The sequence below is a fragment of the Schistocerca cancellata genome, chromosome 2, assembly GCF_023864275.1.
Source record: "Schistocerca cancellata isolate TAMUIC-IGC-003103 chromosome 2, iqSchCanc2.1, whole genome shotgun sequence".
Taxonomy (NCBI): Eukaryota; Metazoa; Arthropoda; class Insecta; order Orthoptera; family Acrididae; genus Schistocerca; species Schistocerca cancellata.
In genome coordinates this window covers 219,388,612-219,408,082 of record NC_064627.1, presented here as the reverse complement: position 1 = coordinate 219,408,082, position 19,471 = coordinate 219,388,612, and the positions used below count along the sequence as shown (strand labels likewise).

The window sequence follows — 19,471 nt, the reverse complement described above, 5'->3', positions numbered from 1 at the left end:
TGAAGGGTAGAGCCACGGGTTGTAACACATCTGAAATGTAACGTCCACTGTTCAAAGTGCCGTCAATGCGAATAAGAGGTGACCGAGACGTGTAACCAATGGCAATCCGTACCATCACGCCGGGTGATACGCCAGTATGGCGATGACGAATACACGCTTCCAATGTGGGTTCACCGCGATGTCGACAAACACGGATGCGACCTTCATGATGCTGTAAACAGAACCTGGATTCATCCGAAAAATGACGTTTTGCCATTCGTGCACCTAGGTTCGTCGTTGAGTACACCATCGCAGGCGCTCCTGTCTGTGATGCAGCGTCAAGGGTAACAGCAGCCATAGTCTCCGAGCTGATAGTTCATGCTGCTGCATAAGTCATCGAACTGTTCGTGCAGATGGTTGTTGTCTTGCAAACGTCCCCATCTGTTGGCTCAGCGATCGAGATGTGGCTGCACAATCCGTTAGAGCCGTGCGGATAAGATGGTTGTCATCTCGACTGGTAGTGATACGAGGCCCATGGGATCCAGCACAGCCTTCCGTATTACCCTCCTGAACCCACCGATTCCATATTCTGCTAACAGTCATTGGATCTCGACCAACGCGAGCAGCAATGTCGCGATACGATAAACCGCAATCGCGATAGGCTACAATGCGACGTTTATCAAGGTCCGAATCGCGATGGTACGCATTTCTCCTCCTTACACGAGGCATCACAACAACGTTTCACCAGACAACACCGGTCAACTGCTGTTTGTGTATGATAAATCGGTTGGAAACTTTCCTCATGTCAGCACGTTGTAGGTGTCGCCACCGGCGCCAACCTTGTGTGAATGCTCTGGGAAGCTAATCATTTTCATAACACAGCATCTTCTTCCTGTCGGTTAAATTTCGCGTCTGTAGCACGTCATCTTCGTAGTGTACCAATTTTAATGGCCAGTAGTATATAATCACCGTACTGTGTTTCCAATAACGTCAACGGAGACTGAGTTCCCCAAAGAACAAAGTGTTGTGTCACACTATTGGCTGAGAATGTTCTGGAGGACCGCCCAAGTCAGGATTATTTCCTTCGAGCACGTCAGAGCCTTTCCTTCACGTAGTGATCGTCTTGTTTTTCCAATAACATCAATGGAAAATAGCCCCCCCCTCCCCAAAAAAAGGTCATATGTCACTCTTACCTGAGAGTCTCTGGCAGACCACCTAACTCGGAACGGTTGTTTCCCTCTTGGGCATCAGAATCTTCCCTTTGCATATTGACTGTCTCGTGAATCCAATAACTTCACAGGAAATCAAACATAAAACTCAAACTCCGTTCAAACTGACCTTGAAGGCCCAAGATACGACAGACAACCTTGTCATCCTCAACCTAGAGTGGTTCACTTGATGCAATTATGGAGAGACATGTGAACAGTGCATTGCCCTCCTGGCCATTATCAGTTTTCATAAACAGAGAACGGATTGCTCCCAAAAAGTGGATACATCATATGACCCTGTTATCTGCGAGGGTTTGGACTGCCATCTAAATAGGAGCGACAGTTTTTTTTTTTTTTTTTTTTTTTTTTTTTTTAGTCATGAGAATCTAACCTGCATGTAGTGACTGTATTATATTTCCAGTAATGTCAATGGAGAATGGAACCCCACAAAAGTACAATATCACATGATCCTCTTAGCTGAGAGGGACTTTTCTTTGCACGTACTGACCTGCATATAGTGACGGTCTTATGTTTTCAGTAATATCAACAGAGCAGCTCTCTCCTCCCACCCTCCCCTTCCACAGCCAAGAAGAATGTAGTATTGCATTTTTTGTTGGGAGACTCTAGAGGACCACCTAAATGGGAATGATTGCTTCCTTTACACCCATTGGAGCCTTTCCTTTGTGTGGTGACTGTCTCGTGTTTCCAGTAACTTCACAGCAAATAAAACTCAAAACTGAAACTCCATTCGATCAAGGCTTAAAAGCCCAAGGTACCCACCGATCACCATGTCATCCTCTGCCCAGAGGTGTCACGGGATGCTAATGTGGAGAGGCAAGTGGTAGCACACCACTCTTCCGGTGGTTGACAGTTTTCGTGACTGAAACCGCTACTTGTCAATGAAATAGCTCTTCAATTGCCCTCACAAGGGCTGAGTGAACCCCACTTGCCTACAGCACTCGACAAACCCGGACAGTTACCTATCCGAGTGCTAGCCAAACCTGACAGCGCTTAGCTTTTGTGATCTGACAGGGATCAGTAATGCCACTGCGGCATGGCCGTTGGCTCAGAGGAAATCAGACCTCAAAAAACAGTTTTCGTGTGACACTGTCGGCAGGGAGGGTCTGGAGGATCATCTTTAATGGAATGTAAGCTTCCCTGGCCCTCATTGAAACATTCCCTTTGTGTAATGACTGTCTTGTGTTTCCAATAACTTCAACGGACAATCGGACACAAAAAATAAAATGTCATATCAGTGACTCCTTTGTGCGCCTGGAAACCTTTCCTTCATATAGTGACCAATGAGTCTTGAATAGCAACTATGGTGAGAGCACTCCGAAAAAAGTCAGGTGGCTGGAAGGGACTAAAGAATTATCTAAATGGAAAGAAATTCTTCCTTTACGCACATTACATTCTACTCTTCGTAACTGTTTTGTGTTACAAGTACCATCAAGAATGCGTATGCGCCAGGAAAACAAAGAAAAGTATCGTGTGGCACAGTTTGTCGAAAGAAACCATGCATCCCTAATTGGAAAGAAGTTTTTCCTTTCCGTGCATTGTAATCTTTCCTTTGTATTTTGACAATATTGTGCAGATGTTATGTTGTGCAGATGACTGAGATGAACGTGTGGAGTGTGGCGTTGAAACGTTTCCTCTGTGTGTCCCGACTTATATCTTCACTATGACCCACATTCCCACAAGGCTGGACAGACCAAGGTGTAGGCTTTTCCTAGATGAAATCGTGTCCCAGAGAGTTTCACTTTGGACCGCGCTGTATTGCTTGCAAATTGTAAAATCGGCTTTAGGTGAGTTAAAATCACTAACTTGTCAATTTCCTTTATGATAGCCTCTGTTAGCTTACTATTATATCGCGGTATACAACCTATAGGAAAATATAAAATGTTGTGGATGCAAGGAAATTGTACTTACTGATTTACAAAACGACCAAATTGTGGAAATTTCCGGAAGTTATCAAAACTGTTTACGAAACACAACAAGCCTTGTTATAACTGGTCACAGAGAAAGTAAGTGGAACTACATCTATAAGTCCACTGAAACGTGTAGTTGTATTTAACACAGTTCCTTAGAAATAATTTTTTTAGCCATGGAGAGACTTTATGCTTAGTCTGTACGACACATCGTCGATTATGCCCATAATTCTCCTTTCACGCTCGACCGTGCCCTCGGAAGCCGGGTTTGAGGGATTTATTTTAAAACGGCTGGCAGGATAAGAAGGTTTCCAACGACTTCACAGGACATTTCGAAATCGGACGTCGTGTTGAAAGCATCACCTACATATGCACTGTCCCTCAGCGACGCGTTCGATCTCAGTTATTGCAATTAGTCAAGCTCAAGAGGCACCATTTCATGAGGATGCGACAGGCTGGATGGCTTTCCCACCGTAGTTCGTGCCACACCAGTCGTGCGGAATTCACCATCGCCCGCTTTCAGAGGCGGTGGCTAGAGCAAGGTATATACACAGAACGCGCGAGGACTGTATGTCATTGACACACTGCTAGGAGGGGCAACACCAAATAAATGACGTAGTAAATGGTAGCGTTACCGGTAGTACTTGTAGGGAAAGAAACTTAAATAAATGTTGTTTGTGCATAATTAACCCGCACATCTTTGAGTGTTGTCCCATTGTACATTTACAGGCAAGAAGATAACTATGTAGTATAAAAATGTTCTATAGGTTATACGGCCCTTTACATATCCCCACTCAGTTATTAGACCGTTTACCGCTTCCGGTTTTTAGTGGAATCTAGCAAGACACTGATCGCGTACGGAGAGAAAGCAATCATGTCTTACGTCAGTGGTGAAGTGACACATGACCACTTGGTACCAGTTCCAACATCTACAGCATTCAAAAGTAAGCAGGACACCTAGCATGCAGATAACGCGGATACAACCTTAACTGAACAGAACTACTAGCAAAATTGCTATAGTTTACGTTTACTTATAACAGTCTACGGTAGCCTACGGTAGTTTTACAACTCTAGCCACATCAAAACATCCGCCATTCTGTCACGTCTACATGTCAGTGCACCTTACTGTCTTTAGCCCATACAACTGACTGGCACAAAAACATCTATTCACTATCATGTCTTACGTCAGCGGTGAAGTGACCCATGACCACTTGGTACTAGTTCCGCAATCTACAGCATTCAACAGTGATCATTGTGCTGTTTTTAGTGGCTGACCAACAGTCTATTTGCGAATTACTCTGTGTGAGATGCACCATGCTTGCCTGACATGTGTAACTGGGGTTCACGGTTTCAGTGGCGAAGATGCTGGGTGTGGACGAGAAGAACTGCTAGGAAAACTGCTATAGTCTACGTTCACTTATGACAGTCTACGGTAGCCTACGGTAGTTTTACAACTCTAGCCACATCCAAACATACGCCATTCTGTCAGGTCAACACGTCAGTGCACCTTACTGTCTTTAGCCCATACAACTGACTAAACACATCTATTCACTATCATGTCTTACGTCAGTGGTGAAGTGACACATGACCACTTGGTACCAGTTCCAACATCTACAGCATTCAAAAGTGATCATTGTGCTGTTTTCAGTGGGTGACCAATAGTCTATTTGCGTATTACTCTGTGTGAGACGCACCACGCTTGCCTGGCATGTGTAACTGGGGCTCACGGTTTCAGTGGCGAAGATGCTGGGCGTGGACGAGAAGAAGTTCGCCTGGGCGCTGACCAACTACTGCGTGATCCAGCAGGGCACGGCCGTGCGCCGCCGTCACACCGTAGACGAGGCCGAAGAGGCGCGCGACGTGCTCGCCAGAGGCATCTACTCCCGGCTCGTCGACTGGCTAGTCAACCTCATCAACTTCAAGATGTCCTTCTCCAGGGCCGTCTTGTGAGTGCGCCCGATTCCAAAACTACAGTAGTTGCCGCGTCATTAGAGGCTTTACCACCTTGCGGCTACAGCTCAGCATAACGAACAGACTACGATAGCGTTCGAGTCAAAACTCTCTTTTAAATTACATAGTGGGAATTTAAGGAGATGGGACCTGGATAAACTTAAAGACCAAGAGGTTGTAGAGAGTTTCAGGGACAGAATTAGGGAACGATTGACAGGAATGGGGGAAAGAAATATAGTAGAGGAAAAATCGGTAGCTTTGAGGGATGAAATAGTAGAAATCCTTGGGTAACAGAAGATATACTGAATTTAATTAATGAAAGGAGAAAATATAAACATGCAGTAAATGAAGCAGGCAAAAAGGAATACAAACGTCTCAAAAGTGAGATCGACAGGAAGTTCAGAATGGGTAGGCAGGGATGGCTAGAGGACAAATGTAAGGATGTAGAGGCATATTTCACAAGGGGTAAGATAGTTACTGCCTACAGGAAAATTAAAGAAAATTTGGAGAAAAGAGAATCACTTGTATGAATATCAAGAGCTCAGACGTAAACGCAGTTCTAAGCTAAGAAGGGAAAGCAGAAACGTGGAAGGAGTATATAGAGGATCTATACAAGGACGATGTATTTGAGGACAATATTATGGAAATGGAAGAGGTGAAGATGAAATGGGAGATATGATACTACGTGAAGAGTTTGACAGAACGCTGAAAGTCCTAAGCCGAAACAAGGCCCCGGAAGTAGACAAAATTCCATTAGAACTACTGACAGCCTTGGGAGAGCCAGCCCTGACAAAACTCTATCATCTGGTGAGCAAGATGTATGAGACAGGGGAAATATCGTCAGACTTCAAGAAGAATATAATAATTTCAATACCAAATAAATCAGTTGTTGACAGATGTGGAAATTACCGACTATCAGTTTAATAAGTCACAGCTGCAAAATACTAACGCGAATTCTTTACAGACGAATGGAAAAACTAGTAGAAGCCGACCTCGGGGAAGATCAGTTTGGATTCCGTAGAAATTTTGGAACACGTGAGGATTTACTGACCTTACGACTTATCTTAGAAGCTAGATTAAGGAGACGCAAACCTACGTTTATAGCATTTGTAGACTTAGAGAAAGCTTTTGACAATGTTGACTGGAATACTCTCTTTCAAATCCTAAAGGTGTAAGGGGTAAAATACGGGGAGTGAAAGGCCATTTACAATTTGTACTGAAACCAGATGGCAGTTATAAAGAGTCGAGGGGCATGAAAGGGAAGCAGTGCTTGGGAAGGGAGTGAGACACGGTTGTAGCCTATCCCCGATGTCATTCAATCTGTATACTGAGCAAGCAGTGAAGAAAACAAAAGAAAAATTTGTAGTAGGGATTAAAATCAATGGAGAATAAATAAATCTTTGAGGTTCGCGGATGACGTTGTAATTCTGTGAGAGACAGCTAAGGACCTGGAAGAGCAGTTGAACGGAATGGACAGTGTCTTGAAAGGAGGATATAAGATGAACATCAACAAAAGCAAAACGAGGATAATGGAATGTAGTCGTATGAAGTCGAGTGATGCTGAGGAAATTAGATTAGATAATGAGACACTTAAAGTAGTAAATGAGTTTTGCTATTTGGGGAGCAAAATAACTGATGATGGTCGAAGCAGAGAGGAGATAAAATGTAGACTGGCAATGGCAAGGAAAGCGCTTCTGAAGAAGATAAATTTGTTAACATCGAATATAGATTTAACTGTCAGGAAGTCGTTTCTGAAAGTATTTGTGTGGAGTGTAGCCATGTATGGAAGTGAAACATGGACGATAAATAGTTTGGACGAGAAGAGAATAGAAGCTTTCGAAATGTGGTACTACAGAAAAATGCTGAAGATCAGATGGGTAAATCACATAACTGATGAGGAGATATTGAATAGAATTGGGGAGAAGAGGAGTTCGTGGCACAACTTGACTAGAAGAAGGGATCGGTTGGTAGGACATGTTCTGAGGCATCAAGGGATCACCAGTTTTGTATTGGAGGACAGCGTGGAGGGTAAAAATCGTAGAGGCAGACCAAGAGATGAATACACTAAGCAGATTCAGAAGGATGTAGGTTGCAGTAGGTACTGGGAGATGAAGAAGCTTGCACAGGGTAGAGTAGCATGGAGAGCTGCATCAAACCAGTCTCTGGACTGAAGACTACAACAGCAACAGTTCTTGTTAAAAAGGTAAGGCAGTCGGTTAGGCTGTTCTTTTCTGATCACTAGGTTGGAAGCAGTGACACAACAATGGCATGTCTTGTTACCAGTGTTCTTCTGCGTTAGCTGTGTTCGTTCAGCGATTAGCTCTATTCAGAGTGACTTCAGGCCATTTTATTTGAGTGCCCCTTATGTACCACGGAACAAATGAGAAAATAATTAGTTTTATGTACTCTAAAGAGACTAAAGTTGCGAGGATTGTCAGCAGGATGAAGCTGTTGTAAGGTAAGAGACAAATTTACTAGTTGATGAATCTCTTTGAGAAAGGACATCAGAAGTTTTCAGTGCAGAAATTGTGGTTATCGTCATGCCACAATTAATAATATTGAGCATGAATTCAACAAGAGCCACAGTTCAGTATTTGCAGTCATCCATGAACCTCTAAACTATCGCAAAGTTTGCGCTCATTAGATCATTAGATCAACTGACAGACAAACACAAACAGGGACGTTTCGAAATGACGAAATCATATTTAAAGCGTTTTGAAGAGAAAAGAGAAGAATTCCTCAGTCGCATAGAAACCGTTGATGAGAGTTAACGGCAGTGCATGGTGTGGAAACATCCATCTCCCACTATAGCAAAATGCTCGAAGAGCAAATCTCCTCCAGGACGCTGATAATGACAGTGTTTTAAGATACGAAAGATCCACCTCCCCGTTCATAACACTCCTAAAGGCCAAACAGTGAATTGTGAGAACTACTGCCGGATGTTAGGAGATCTGGTTCAAAAATGGTTCAAATGGCTCTGCGCGCTTTGGGACTTAACATCTGAGGTCATGAGTCCCCTAGAACTTAGAACTACTAAAACCTAACTAACTTAAGGACCTCACATACATCCATGACCGAGGCAGGATTCGAACTTGCGACCGTAGCAGTCGCGCGGTTCCGGACTGAAGCGCCTAGAACCGCACGGTCACCATTACCGGCTTAGGAGATCTGGAATCCAGTTTCAAAAGAAGAGCAAACTGAAGCTTTCAAAAGCTGTGACTTTACTTCAGGATAATGCTCGCCTTCATACAGCTGCGAAAGCAATCCAGTGAGTTGTGGATCATGAAGAGGTTTGCTATTGAAATTTCGAGAGAGTACTTTTCGGAAGAATCAGACAAATATTACTTCTTCCCACATACGTGTCGCGAAATTACTATAACGATAAAATTTGAGAAATTAAGAGATTATCGACAATCATTCTTCCAACTATCCATTCGCGAGTGGAACAGGGTAGGAGACTCAGTTAATGGTACCAGAAGTACCCTCCGCCACACACCGTCATTTGGTTTTTGGAGTATTGACGTAGATATAGATGTAGATCTCTGTTCTGAGCTACTCGAGTACCCACCATATAATGCTCACTTCAAGTGACTGACCTTATTGGTCGGATGAAAGAGTGCCTGCGTGAATCTAAGCTTCCATCGGATGATGAGGTTGTGGAGGTGATGCAAAAATGGATATCAAGATGCCACGAAGCTTCTTCCGGAATGGAACTGTGAAGCTCTTCATGACATGGACAAAGTGTTGTGTCTAGACAAGACAGCCTAGACACAATGAGAGGAAGCCGAAAGGCACGCGCTTAAACTCACGCAGGCTGGCGTGAGGTCTGAAACAGGATACGTAATGAATGCTATAAAGGAAAGTACGTAGCTTCTGGAATATTTAACATTAATTCACATTTGTAGAACATCGCTCTTGATGATACATTAATAGAGTCTCAATATCACTTGAATACGGCGCCTTGCTAGGTCGTAGCAAATGTAGCTGAAGGCTATGCTAACTATCGTCTCGGCAAACGAGAGCGTAATTCTCAGTGAACCATGGCTAGCAACGTCGGCTGTACAACTGGGGCGAGTGCTAGTACGTCTCTCTAGACCTGCCGTGTCTGCAATTACTGACAGTGGCGACACGCGGGTCCGACGTATACTAGCGGACCGCGGCCGATTTAAGGGTACCACCTAGCAAGTGTGGTGTCTGGCGGTGACACCACACAAAGTGCATAAAGTCTGAGGGAGATTGTGTAGAGCAATGATGTTACGTCGTGTTCCCAGTAAAAAGTTTCTCATTAAAAATTGCCTATACGTTTTTACTTGTCCTCGTATTTTTGCATAGAAGACTTGTTTTTAGAACAATTGGAGTTCTCCTATTGAAGGACTGCCTTTTAGTTCGGTTTTAACGCTGAATATAGAAGGTAAGTCGTAAATTCTACCAGTCTTTTTGCGGGTGCTTAGAGCTTATTTTTCATTTATTTTAGTTTTTTGTAGGGATAACCTTTTGAAAGCTATATTTTTGACCCTATTTTGGATATAAGTTGACCGGAGAGCTATCTCTACATTTGTAGTTTGATTTTTATTTGTTATAGCGAGCTTTACTATATTATGGGACGAGCTTACACTATGTTACGGTAGCTGAGTGATATCAGCCACATATTATGTTCTAGACTAAGTAGTTCGTAAGTAAATAAGTTAGACAGTCGTTTCCTAACTACAGACAGCGCTAAAAACACAATTTTGCATGAATAGGGACGATACTAAAATGGTTAGAGCAAGAAATTATGTGCTCCTGCTCTTATATTTTACACTGAGAATACTTGTTAAAGAAGCAAAGGTATTGTATGCTGTGTCCAAAATTAACCATAAAGAGAACAGAATTAAATAAATGAAGAAAATGTTCGAAAGAAAAATTCGGAAGTTAAGTTGGTCAATCTGTAGCATGGTGTAGTTACCAAACCAGATGATCACGTGGTACATAATAGTTCACATGCAACAAATATTTTTGTGAATATTTCGTAAACACATTTGAGAAAAAAAGTCTGCTCACAGGTAAAATTGTTGTAGTATATTAAGGTTAGAGATCACAACTATACAACTAATTATAGATTTGTCCAACATTTTCCGGAGATAATAATAATACAATTCTGTAAAAGGAAAGCCTGTCACGTGTTTGATGATATTTCAGGAAAATTATTGAAAGACTATTCAGCCCGTACGTCTCTCATACTTTGTATTGTTTTATTGTAGATGTCTCGGTATGTATTTCTACAAATCTATTACGACCGCCCTTATAAATGTGCTGTTAATAAAAATGTTAAATTGGGCACCTGATTCTTTCTCTTACGCTTTAGAGTTGTTCTCACAAGTCAATCGAATTCTTATACCTGGTACGACAGAATACTTTCTCCATCTTCTTACAAGTAAACTGTCACACTGTTTCCAGTGGTCTTCTTTACTTGCAATGAAATTACGGAACAAGTAAAGTACTGAAGAGGTCTGAAAGGATTTTCTAACAGAACAAAGCAACTATTAATCCCTCAAAATCCTTATATGGGAACAAAATTTAAAAAACAGAGTTTACAGTGTTGTTAGATGGTACACATCGCAACAGTCACGAATCACGGACAAGGGTCGATGAAGACAGCGTGGCACGTGCAACACCCCTTCCTTAATATTTTGTCCAGCATGTAAACCGTGATGGTGCATTGTCCGCAATTTACTTGGAATCAAATAACAGTACGATCGGTTTCCACCACCGAGTGGCTGTGAGTCTAGTGTCGTAGGAGCACACCGTCTGTGTATTTTCACAAAGTTAGACTCATAACGGCACAGTGGCCGAAACTAATAGTGGTGATCGATTTTAAAAGTGCAGCTGGTGCTGTTATTTGATTCCAAGTACTCCTTGATTAGCTTCACGGATACACAGAAGATAACTCACTATTTTAACGGCCGTCACTTCCGACGACTGTCCTCAGTGAGGCTATTTGGAGCTTTGATTAATGTTGATTAATGGATTTGACTGCACTGACAAAGAGAATGACAGTATTTTTTTGGAAATATGATGTAAATGTACCTATTTTAGCACTGTTGTTCATAGAGATATATATAATACTGTGAAAAACGTGGTAATTATTGAACCCAGTTTTCTCATTAGATTGTTAGATGGCTCTAGGCGTTTTATGAAATATAATTTAATTTATAGTTCTTCCCAAAGATCAAGGATTTTTCCCTTTGCTTGGTGCGTGTAAAATTCTTAATTATATCATTTTCTGACTGTCGTGAGGTATATTTGCAGCTATGTATTATTGATTCATCAAAATGGATCAGATGAGAAGTGCACAAGTGCTCCGCGAAACGTCTCTGAAAGCTCCTGCCTGTCCGGCCATTAAAGTATCCAGCAGAGCTTTTGCAACACGTTGTATAAGTGCCACTATTTTCCTTTTTATTCTTATCTGATTTTATGCTGTGAAGTCTTCGATATTTTAATCTGCTGTTTGTACAAAAGGAAATTTTGACGTCAAGTGTCTTGAGTAAATTGGCTATTCTTTGCGAAGCGTTTCCCATATAGGAAGTACTGGCATACACATACTGTACATCCTGTTGAAAGTTTAGATTTCTTATTCTTGTTCTGAGCTTGTTCGTAATTTGAACCTTTATCTCGAAATAACTACATATTTGCTTACAATTAATAAATAAACCTAGTGAGATGCTTTACGAAAAAAATAAGAACTTCAGTCCAAACATTTTCAGAGATTTTCCAGATGTATTTTGGAACAATAGGAGAGTGACTAAAGACAATTTACAAAATGGAAACTCTTTGTGTAAGCTAGTACTTTCATGGAAATGTAACATGTTTTCCCTGTGTGTCAGTCATTACCAAATGACTAACGTACAGATGCATTAATTTAACTGTTGTGTGGTTAAAGAAGCACAAAGAGATAGTTTTAAATGTTCACAGTAAGTGTCCTTTCAACTATACATTCAAATATCTTTCAGGTACCTTTTAAACTGGTGTGACCAAGATGTAATTTATGTATATTCTCGTAAGGCCCACAGAATAGATAATAAACTGATGTAACAGATTTAGGAGCACCTCAGGATGAGCTCACCAAGTAGGAAACGCATTGCACATTAATCGAAATGCTTTGTCAGTGAAGGCAATTTCATTCAGCACTAAATCGACAGGTGCATTCACTGTTTTCCACAACGGTAACATGAAGAATACCTAATGTTCAGTGTTGTTCCACAAACACAAGAACACATTACGTTTGAGTATTGCTGTATCCTCCTACATTAGTCCAGATGAAACCCTTCAGCACATTTTCACTAGCCCCTCTCCATCCACCGCAACAAACAGATATTGTTTTACTTATTGCAGCGGCGACCATTACTGCGTCAACATCCTCGACATGTTTGGCTTCGAATGCTTCAAGACAAACAGCTTGGAGCAGCTATTCGTCAACACACTCAACGAGCAGATGCAGTACCATTACAACCAGAGGGTCTTCGCGTGGGAAATGGTAAGATCCCTTGCCGACTTTAATCTCCTGCAAGATAACAATTTCTTCTCCCATGACGAATATTACTTCTCACTAGCAACCTCTAACAAGGAACCCTTTGAGTACGAGGTCGCAAGATCAATCTTTGTAAGGCTCATTTGAAAGTTTTGTGTTAACAGTTATGATAGGAAAAATATTTTGAAGCATTTGAACTATCACTTCCACTTGTTAAGCACGTATCGTCATCATTGTACGCCTCGTGTACATTGCCCCGAGTGTGTATGACACCCCACATTCCCTGACTCATCTTGCAAAACGCTAATATTTCATGCGCCACTTCTTTCTCGCTCTGCAAGATTCCTTGGGTTCCTTTCTGACGAAATATCAACTTCGACAACTGTTGCGGATATAAAGCTATGTTTGCTATGTTTATCTTTGTCATTTCTCTGCTTTGTATCAAAATCACTAGCACCGTACCATATCAACGCTACTGCACTATTAGCACTGTAGCATGTGGGTTCCTCTTCAACTAAGCAGTTGAGCTATGCTCTGTAGCCTCGTGCTGCGCTCACCATTCTATACCTCTAGTACCGCCTCCTGTTGCTATTAGCATACGGTATTGTGGTAGCGTCGTAGACAATATGTGGGGCGTGTAATGCCGTAAATATCATTGGCATTTTGTGACCTCACACTCAAGAAATTCTTTGTAAATATTGACGTCAGTCACATAGTACACAGGTATGCAAAACTTAAGGAGGAAAGTAACTCTCGCATGATTTGTCACTACTAAGTAACATAGCTTCAAAAATCTTGGACAAAACGTGGAATGCACTGCTACAGTATAGTACAGAACTTAACTGAAAAACATACGCAATGAGACCAACAGAAATGAGACATTTATGCAAAGACAGTAACAACATTGATGTCAGTCTGATTCATGATGGTCCTCTGGACTTTCTGTCTTTGAATAAAAGCGTGTCATTGCTGCTCGCCTCATTATGTATTTCTTTCAGTTACCTTCTGTACAATTCCGCAGCAATTCTTTCAATGTGCGATCCAAATTTCAACGATCTTCGTTACTTGGATGTTATACATCATGCGAAAGTATTTTCGATCTTAAGTTTTGCACATCAGTGTACATTTTGTTTCTGAAGAGGTAGTGTGTAGAGAACTAATCTTGATGGTTTGAAGGCTGGTTACTTGCTTTACAGTCAGTAACTGTAACGTTCTTCAGAGTTATTTGTAAGGTAACTTAGTTGACGCGACTTTGTCTCTACGTTTCAGCAAGAGGCAGCCGATGAAGACATCCAGCTGGCGTCGCTGCAGTTCTACGACAACAAGCCGACAGTTGACGCTCTTATGGCTAAGCCCTCTGGACTGCTCTACATACTGGACGATGCCAGCAGGAACCCTCAAGGCTCCGACTTCATCGCAGGTGAGGTGAAGGTGCACAGGCCTCCCTGCCTTTGCCTTTCTCTCTCTCTCTCTCTCTCTCTCTCTCTCTCTGTCTGCCTCTCGCTTGCTCGCATACAGGTTACCTATTACAGCTTCTAGGTGTTGTATAGGAAACTTAGTATACACAAAGTTTCGGTAAGGAAACAGTGTATCGTTTGGATACAAAATTGAAAACTAGGCTTAACGGTACGCATTCAAACTGAGAGAGGGTCGCCGTCGTCAGACCCTGTTGGAATTACGACGTCCCGTACTACTTTCGCCCGAGAATCTGACACTGTCGTAACTAGGAAGGTTGACTGCGGTGCTCCATGGACGCGCTACACTCTCGTCTTTGAATAGGACGTTCTACGTCGTGTAGAATAGAACTCAACAACGAGAACTCGAATCATTGCCCTTGCCATAGGCTCCTGTAGACCACATAACTCAGAGCTGGTTGTCTCAGCTGCTTGCGTAACGTGAAGCAGGAGATTTGAAAGTGACTCGATCTCCAAATTTGTTATACAGCCAAACGGTGCATTTGTGTAACCTTTACTTACAATCTCTAGAAGCCTGTAATAGGAATTTTGGAACGCCCTGTGTGCTGGTTGGCTATAATTAAACTTCCACTACGTGAGCCAGTGTAGAGAGGAAACTTTATAGGAATTATTTTCAGACTGTGCGCAGCAGAATTTTCGTTGTTAGTAGTGTCAGCGTTGTGACTTGCAGCTATGCTCTGGTACTGGTACGGCGACGTAGGTCTGAAACACAAGCATCAGTTTGTATTAAAGTTGCAGACAATCAACTTAGGTCTGGACAAGGTGGGCTAGGTCTTACTCGTAAAGCTCTTTTATCAAAACAACAGCAGCAGTCGTGCTGCTCTTTGGGATTATCAGTGCATTGGAGGAATACGGAGAGATCCTCTTTCCACGCAGGTGTTGAAGAACATAATTAAGAAGTTCATCTTAAGTGGTGATTTGGGAATTGCTCCTGGAAGAGGCCGAAGGCCAACTGCGCCACAAATTGTTGAGAATGCTAGACGCAATGTGTGATCTTCAAGTAGTGCACGAGCTGTTTCACGACAGCTGAACATCGCGTGGTCGACTGTTGTTTCGGGCGCCAGTAGGGAAATTTCTAGAGTGGTTCAACGCTATCGTGGATACAGAAGATGGTCAGGTTGAGCAACGTTTGTAACCTGGAACGTACATATGGTACGAAGTTAACAAATGTTATCCTATCATGTGGAAAATAAAATGTGTTTCTTTCAATGATTCCTTCATTATCTCTCTTCCGCATGTCCTTAAAAATGTTTCCACGAAGATTGTCGGCAGCTCGTGGTCTCGCGGTCGCCCTCTCGCTTCCCGAACGCGGGGTCCCGAGTTCGATTCCCGGCGGATCAAGGATTTTTCACTGCGCCGAGATTACTGGGTGTTTGTGTTGTCCTCGTCATTTCATCATCATTCATGAAAGTGGCGAGTTTGGACTGAGCAAAGGTTGGGAATATGCACAGGCGCTGATAACCGCGCAGCTGAGCGCCCCACAAACCAAAAACATCATCATCCACGAAGCTTCATTATCCTACGAACACTCGTTTGTCTTGGGGGCCTCCTCAAACAGTAAAAGCTTGGTTCAAATGGCTCTGAGCACTAGGGGAGTTAACTTCTGAGGTCATCAGTCCCCCTAGAACTTACAACTACTTAAACCTAACTAACCTAAGAACATCACGCACATCCATGCCCGAGGCAGGATTCGAACCTGCGACCGTAGCGGTCGCACGCTTCCAGACTGTAGCGCCTAGAACCACTCGGCCACCACGGCACCCTGTGTATCCCAGTATGTTTCTCGTACTCTCCCCCCACCTCCCAGACTTTTGCTTTGTTTACTTGCAAATCACTAGTTCTACATGACTGATGACTCATTCCACTTCCAGTATTTGTCACCATTTCTCAAGATCTGCTGTGGTAAGCTCTCAATAACATGAACAAACAGAATGTCTCATCCAGTTTCACAAGACTACATCTTTTATATGAATTAAGATAGATATAAGGGCTAAATTGTAATTTACATGCCGTACCTAATTGCTTATCTTGCCAACGGTCGCCGGTTCACATGTTTTCTAGTAGGAGTCTCCCTCTGGTGTAGCTACCTCGCTCGTACATTACCCAATTGCCATGTTAATAACACAGCAATAAAAGGCGTATTGCCTTCTCCGTTTCAACGGGTGCAGTTGGGCTATAACTATGCGACATGATTTTCGTCGAGAGCCCAAAGCATTTGACAGTAGCACAGAGAGTCTGAAAACACTAGCTGTTGGTGTAAGGAGAAATCCACAGGTCGCCCGTGCGATCGATCAGTACGTAGGGCACATTCAGCAGAAATTTGCATGTAGCCTACAAAAGTCTACTCGTAGTGCCTGCCTAGGCCTAGCTACTGTTCATTTCTTCTTCTTCTTCTTCTTCTTCTTCTTCTTCTTGCATTACGGCCTCTATAGGACCACGGGTAGCCCCTTCGTGGACTGCATTGTCCTCCTCCCAGAACCTCTTCATTCTTTCTCTTCTTCTCTCCCGCTCTTCTTCCGAGATCTTCAGTTTCCGTTTCTCCTGTCGGCTCCACTAGTGACACTCTAATCTTTTCCTGTATTCTTCTCTGTCATTGATCTCCGGCATATTTGTCGGTGTATATTTGTTCAAAAAATGGTTCAAATGGCTCTGAGCTCTATGGGACTTAACTTCTAAGGTCATCAGTCCCCGAGAACTTAGAACTACTTAAACCTAACTAACCTAAGGACATCACACACATCCATGCCCGAGGCAGGATTCGAACCTGCGACCGTAGCAGTCACGCGGTTCCGGACTGAGCGCCTAGAACCGCTAGACCACCGCGGCCGGCCGGACCTATCACAAAACGACAAAATGTGAATTTGGGTCTCTGGAGATTCACCGAGACCAGAAAGGTGTAACTGTGATGCCCAGGTTGAACAACATCCCAGAGAAGTACATTTCTGACGCTTTCACTTGGATATATGAACGTTCAGTTGCAATGTACGAGGGTATAATGAACATGAAACTTCTTGTTTCATTACTGCTACCTGACCTAGGCTCTGTCTCAATGCGCGAATATCCCCCAGTATCGTTTGTATCGAATTAATATGATAATATATTTTATTGGTTCAAATGGCTCTGAGCACTGTGGGACTCAACTTCTGAGGTCATCAGTCCCCTAGAATTTAGAACTACTTAAACCTAACTAACCTAAGGACAACACAGACATCCATGCCCGAGGCAGGATTCGAATATGCGACCGTATATATTTTAATAATAAAACTCTTATTCTATCAGTAGTTTGCTACATACAGAAATGATAATGCTTTGATTATGGTCTGTAATTAAATCTTACATTTATTCATTAAAAACAGGATGAGCAATATTTCTAACCTAAAACATTACAATCAAATTAATTACCTAAACTAACTATCCTACCATTGGCACAATGGAGACCCTATCCCTAATCGTCCCTTTCCCTAACTTACGTAGGTTAATACTGACCACGCAAGTGGTTTTACTGAAGTTCCACCCCGGCGGACACAGCATCAGAGAACTCAAGCAAAGAGCTAGTGGAACGCGTACGCAATTTCAATTACGATGCCCTACTTTCCAGATGTTTGCTCTAATATCACCATACTTCACCACGTAGATTACGACAGTCGTCCCAGACACCACCGGGATGTCGACTTTGCCCTGTGAGAGCTCTTGCGGAGCAGACCCTCATCGTCCGCCTAGCACCACCGCCGACACCAGAGTTGGATCTTGTGGCCGCCAAACTGTGCCGATCCTCGCACATGTACACCACTGGCCATTAAAATTGCTACACCAAGAAGAAATGCACATGATAAACGGGTATCCATTGGACAAATATTATACTAGAACTGACATGTGATTACATTTTCACGCAATTTGGGTGCATAGATCCACAGAAATCAGTACCCAGAACAACCACTTCTGCCCGCATCTCGTGGTCGTGCGGTAGCGTTCTCGCTTCCCACGCCCGGGTTCCCGGGTTCGATTCCCGGCGGGGTCAGGGATTTTCTCTGTCTCGTGATGGCTGGGTGTTGTGTGCTGTCCTTAGGTTAGTTAGGTTTAAGTAGTTCTAAGTTCTAGGGGACTGATGACCATCGATGTGAAGTCCCATAGCGCTCAGAGCCAGAGCAAACCACCTCTAGCCGTAATAACAGCCTTTATACGCCTGGGCATTGAGTCAAACAAAGCTTGGATGGCGGGTACAGGTACAGCTGCCCATGCAGCTTCAACACGGTAAAACAGTTAATCAAGAGTAGTGACTGGCGCATTGTCACGAGCCAGTTGCTCGGCCACCATTGACCAGACGTTTTCGATTGGTGAGAGATCTGGAGAATTTGCTGGCCAGGGCAGCAGTCGAACATTTTCTGCATCCAGAAAGGCCCGTGCCGGACCTGCAACATGCGGTCGTGCATTATCCTGCTGAAATGTAGGGTTTCGCACGGATCGAATGAAGGGTAGAGCCACGGGTCGTAACACATCTGAAATGTAACGTCCACTGTTCAAAGTGCTGTCAGTGCGAACAAGAGGTGACCTAGACGTGTAACCAATGGCACCTCATACCATAACGTCGGGTGATACGCCAGTATGGCAATGACAAATACACGCTTCCAATGTGCGTTCACCGCGATGTCGCCAAACACGGATGCGACCATCATGATGCTGTAAACAGAACCTGGATTCATCCGAAAAAAAATGACGTTTTGCCATTCGTGCACCCAGGTTCGTCGTTGAGTACACCGTCGCAGGAGCTCCTGTCTGTGATGCAGCGTCAAGGGTAACCGCAGCCATGGTCTCCGAGCTGATAGTCCATGCTGCTGCAGACGTCGTCGAACTGTTCGTGCAGATGGTTGTTGTCTTGTAAACGTCGCCATCTGTTGACTCAGGGATCGAGACGTGGCTGCACGATCCGTTAAAGCCATGCGGATAAGATGCCTGTCATCTCGACTGCTAGTGATACGAGGCCGTTGGGATCCAGTACGGCGTTCCGTATTACTCTCCTGAACCCACCGATTCTCTATTCTGCTAACAGTCATTGGATCTCGACCAACGCGAGCAGCAGTGTCGTGATACGATAAACCGCAATCGCGATAGGCTACAATCCGACCTTTATCAAAGTCGGAAACGTGATGTACGCATTTCTCCTCCTTACACGAGGCATTACAACAACGTTTCCCCAGGCAACGCCGGTCAACTGCTGTTTGTGTATGAGAAATCGGTTGGAAACTTTCCTCGTGTCAGCACGTTATAGGTGTCGCCATCGGCGCCAACCTTGTGTGAATGCCCTGAAAAGTTAATTATTTGCATATCACAGCATCTTCTTCCTGTCGGTTAAATTTAGCGTCTGTAGCACGTCATCTTCGTGGTGTAGCAATTTTAATGGCCAGTAGTCTATCCATACGCGTTTTT

General features: G+C 43.3%; 1 protein-coding gene across 3 annotated transcripts in view; it reads left to right on the top strand.

Moving 5' to 3' along the window:
- The window catches only part of LOC126161547 (neither inactivation nor afterpotential protein C), a 388,525-nt gene that overhangs the window by 194,278 nt on the left and 174,776 nt on the right, over positions 1–19,471 (top strand). For all 3 annotated transcript variants that reach the window (XM_049917480.1, XM_049917478.1, XM_049917479.1), the window contains exons 13-15: positions 4,851–5,061; positions 12,437–12,578; positions 13,842–13,992. In XM_049917480.1, the coding sequence (XP_049773437.1) occupies positions 4,851–5,061; positions 12,437–12,578; positions 13,842–13,992 (504 nt within the window). The remainder of the gene's footprint in view (positions 1–4,850; positions 5,062–12,436; positions 12,579–13,841; positions 13,993–19,471) is intronic.